The 2,805-nt window shown below is 46.4% G+C and overlaps 1 protein-coding gene across 1 annotated transcript in view; it reads right to left on the reverse strand.

Annotated features, from left to right (window-relative positions):
* aig1 (androgen-induced 1) overlaps window positions 1-1,605 on the reverse strand; it is a 12,527-nt gene extending 10,922 nt beyond the window's left edge. The window contains exon 1 of the mRNA XM_015403873.1: window positions 1,373-1,605. Coding sequence (XP_015259359.1) covers window positions 1,373-1,513 — 141 coding nt within the window. The 5' untranslated portion in view covers window positions 1,514-1,605. The remainder of the gene's footprint in view (window positions 1-1,372) is intronic.
* Between the last annotated feature and the right edge of the window lie 1,200 nt (window positions 1,606-2,805).

Below are 2,805 nucleotides of genomic sequence, written 5' to 3' on the forward strand. Positions count from 1 at the left end.
ACTCTGGCTGCAGCATTTTGGATCAGCTGAAGGCTTTTAACTACAGTTTGTGGACTTCCTGATAGTAAAGAATTACAATAGTCCAGCCTTGAAGGAACAGATGTTTGCTTCTGCTTGCATGGGGGGATCTGCATGCTAGAGGCCCCTCCCCCCACCGTTCAATCACCACCTGAAGCCTGGAGGGAGATATGGTGTGATGGGAAATCAGTCCCATTTAATCATTCTGTTTGTTCAATTGTTACATTTTGTTAAATTGTAATTTTATTGTAAATGTAGCCCAGCCCCTAGACCTTCAGCAGGTCAGCAGAAACAGACCCAACTAGGTCCGTTTTCCTCTCCACTGTCGCTTTATGCATGGTCGGTGTGATGGATTATAAAATGCGAGCTGATCCAGCGCGTCTTCATGTCAGTGACTGGATGCAATCAGCCTGCAAGCTTCCTGACTGCTTTCTGTAAAGCGCCTCCAGGTGGTGATGGTGAATTGGTGCTACAGAAATAAAACTAACGCTGCTGAGCATCTCAGGGTGGGAGGAGGCGGAGCTTAGATATAGACAAAAAACAGGATCCAGGTGAAGTTCTGAAGGTTCTCCCTGCAGGAACATAGCCTACTGACAGAGATTGCTCGCCGTCTGATCGTCAGCGAGGCGCTGTGAGCGGCCATTGTTCCCTCTGAATGGCCCCTCTGTGCCTTCAGCTTCTTTCAGGATCCTTCAGACTAACGCTGCTGATCCAGCAGCTTCTGACTGACTTCTGTAGTTTAACCCCATCACCATGGTAACGGCTTCAGGAGGGAAACTCACACGCCTTCCAGGTCTGCTGGGCTTCATCCATTGAAACCATCAGGATCAGGATCTGGACCAAAACCAGGACCAGAATCAGGATCTGGACCAAAACCAGAATCAGGATCAGGACCAGAATCAGGATCTGGACCAAAACCAGAATCAGGATCTGGACCAGGGTCAGAATTAGGATCAGAATCAGGATCTGAATTAGGACCAGGATCAGAATCTGGACCAGGATCAGGACCAGAGTCAGGATCTGAATTAGGACCAGAATCAGAATCTGGACCAGGATCAGGACCAGGGTCAGGATCAGAACCAGGACCAGGTTCTAACGGCTTCATAAATCAAAGCGCGCCACCTGTCAGAGGCGCGCTCCCGCCGCCTCTGACAGGTGGCGTTAGAAAGTCCACCTGTTCCGGTTCCGTCACAGCCTGAACCACATTTCAGAGCCTCTCTCTGCGGCTCCGGTCCCCCCTCCCCCCCCTGTTTCTGCCGAACAAAGCGCGGCGCAGAGCGGAACCCGAGCCGCGCGGCTGCGGCGCACTGCGCATGCGTGCAGGACAACAAAGGCCGACAGAGGCGTGACCAACCAGGTCGATGAAGGTGAGGAACTTCCAGCTGCCTCCGTAGGTCTGGTGCGCCGGCATGTCCAGAGCTTTGTAGTGACACAGGATGGAGAAGTAGGAGAGCAAGATGGCGGCCCGGAGGACCTGAGAGGGGATGAGCGCCATGATGCTCCACCTGTCCACCTGTCTGCGTCCGCTCCGTCTCCCAGCGCCTCCCTGCTCCTCTGGCTCTGCACTGCTTCCGTGTTATGATGACGAGGGTGATGATGTCAGGGGGAGGGGCTTAGGATGAAGGCTGCTGGATAAACGCTGTGATGCTTCTGTTCTTTCAAAGGATTAATAATCATTAAAGCTTTAATAGATGAGTTTAGTTCATTAAATGTAAATATTTTTATTATTACTGATTTATTACTAAATAAAATCTGCATAGATGATAAATATTATGTTGTTTTATTTCTATTTAGCCCATTTTATTCTGGTACCTCAAATAAAATCCAGTATAACCAGCAGGGACTGCCCAGACCATGTTTTCTTTCTCACATAGATTCTAACTACTTTCTACCCGCTGATCACAGCTAATATAGCAAAGCTGCTCTCTGGCATCGAACACAGGAGCAGCAGAAGCATCTGGACTCACTTTACTGGACGGCTGACCTTAAAGGCTGCAGGCTAAATTACTAAATTATTACTTTATATATATATATATATATATATATATATATATATATATATATATATATATATATATATATATATATATATATATAAAGTATTGCTGTATTGTATTAGGCACCATTAAAAGCACAACCCAATAGTTCATTGGGTTATCGGAGATATCCTGGGATGGAAAGTGTCTCCATGTTAGCTTGTTTCCAGCATCAGTGCTCTGTAGCGCCGCCCTGCAGGTAATGAGGAGCTCTCCATGGTTCCAATCCAGCCTGATGAACTCTGATCAACCCACTGAACTCAGGAGAAACATTTATAAACTAATAAGTTAACTTAAAATGTAAAAACTTGCCAGTGTCAAACATTCTGATTATTGAAAGTACTGGAATATTCCCACATTCTGGAACTTTCTATTTGTCCACCTAAAAAAATCCACCTTTTTATTCACTTTCAGCCACTTGAACAACAACAGAAAACCCCTAATATGATTGGCTGGTTTGGGGGCGCTGTCGCTGGGGGTTCCCAGGGCAACCGCTAGGCTAACACAGCTAGCCACCTGCTGCAAACTTAGCAACTTACCGCTATACTTTTCAGACTCTTCTTGTTTTTTTTGTTTTTTTTTTCAAAAAGTGACCCACAGGCGGTCAGACTCAGTGAATTTTTAGTTTTAAACTTATTTTGAATGTTTTTAATCTATTTCTGTCCAACCCATCTTGATCTGCCACTGGACACAAGACATGGTGAGGGAGCTACTGGGTCTGTGCTGGCAGAGGAAGATCTTCCTGGAGGTT

Source organism: Cyprinodon variegatus, unplaced genomic scaffold (assembly GCF_000732505.1).
Source record: "Cyprinodon variegatus isolate N-32 unplaced genomic scaffold, C_variegatus-1.0 Scaffold1587, whole genome shotgun sequence".
Lineage (NCBI taxonomy): Eukaryota > Metazoa > Chordata > Actinopteri > Cyprinodontiformes > Cyprinodontidae > Cyprinodon > Cyprinodon variegatus.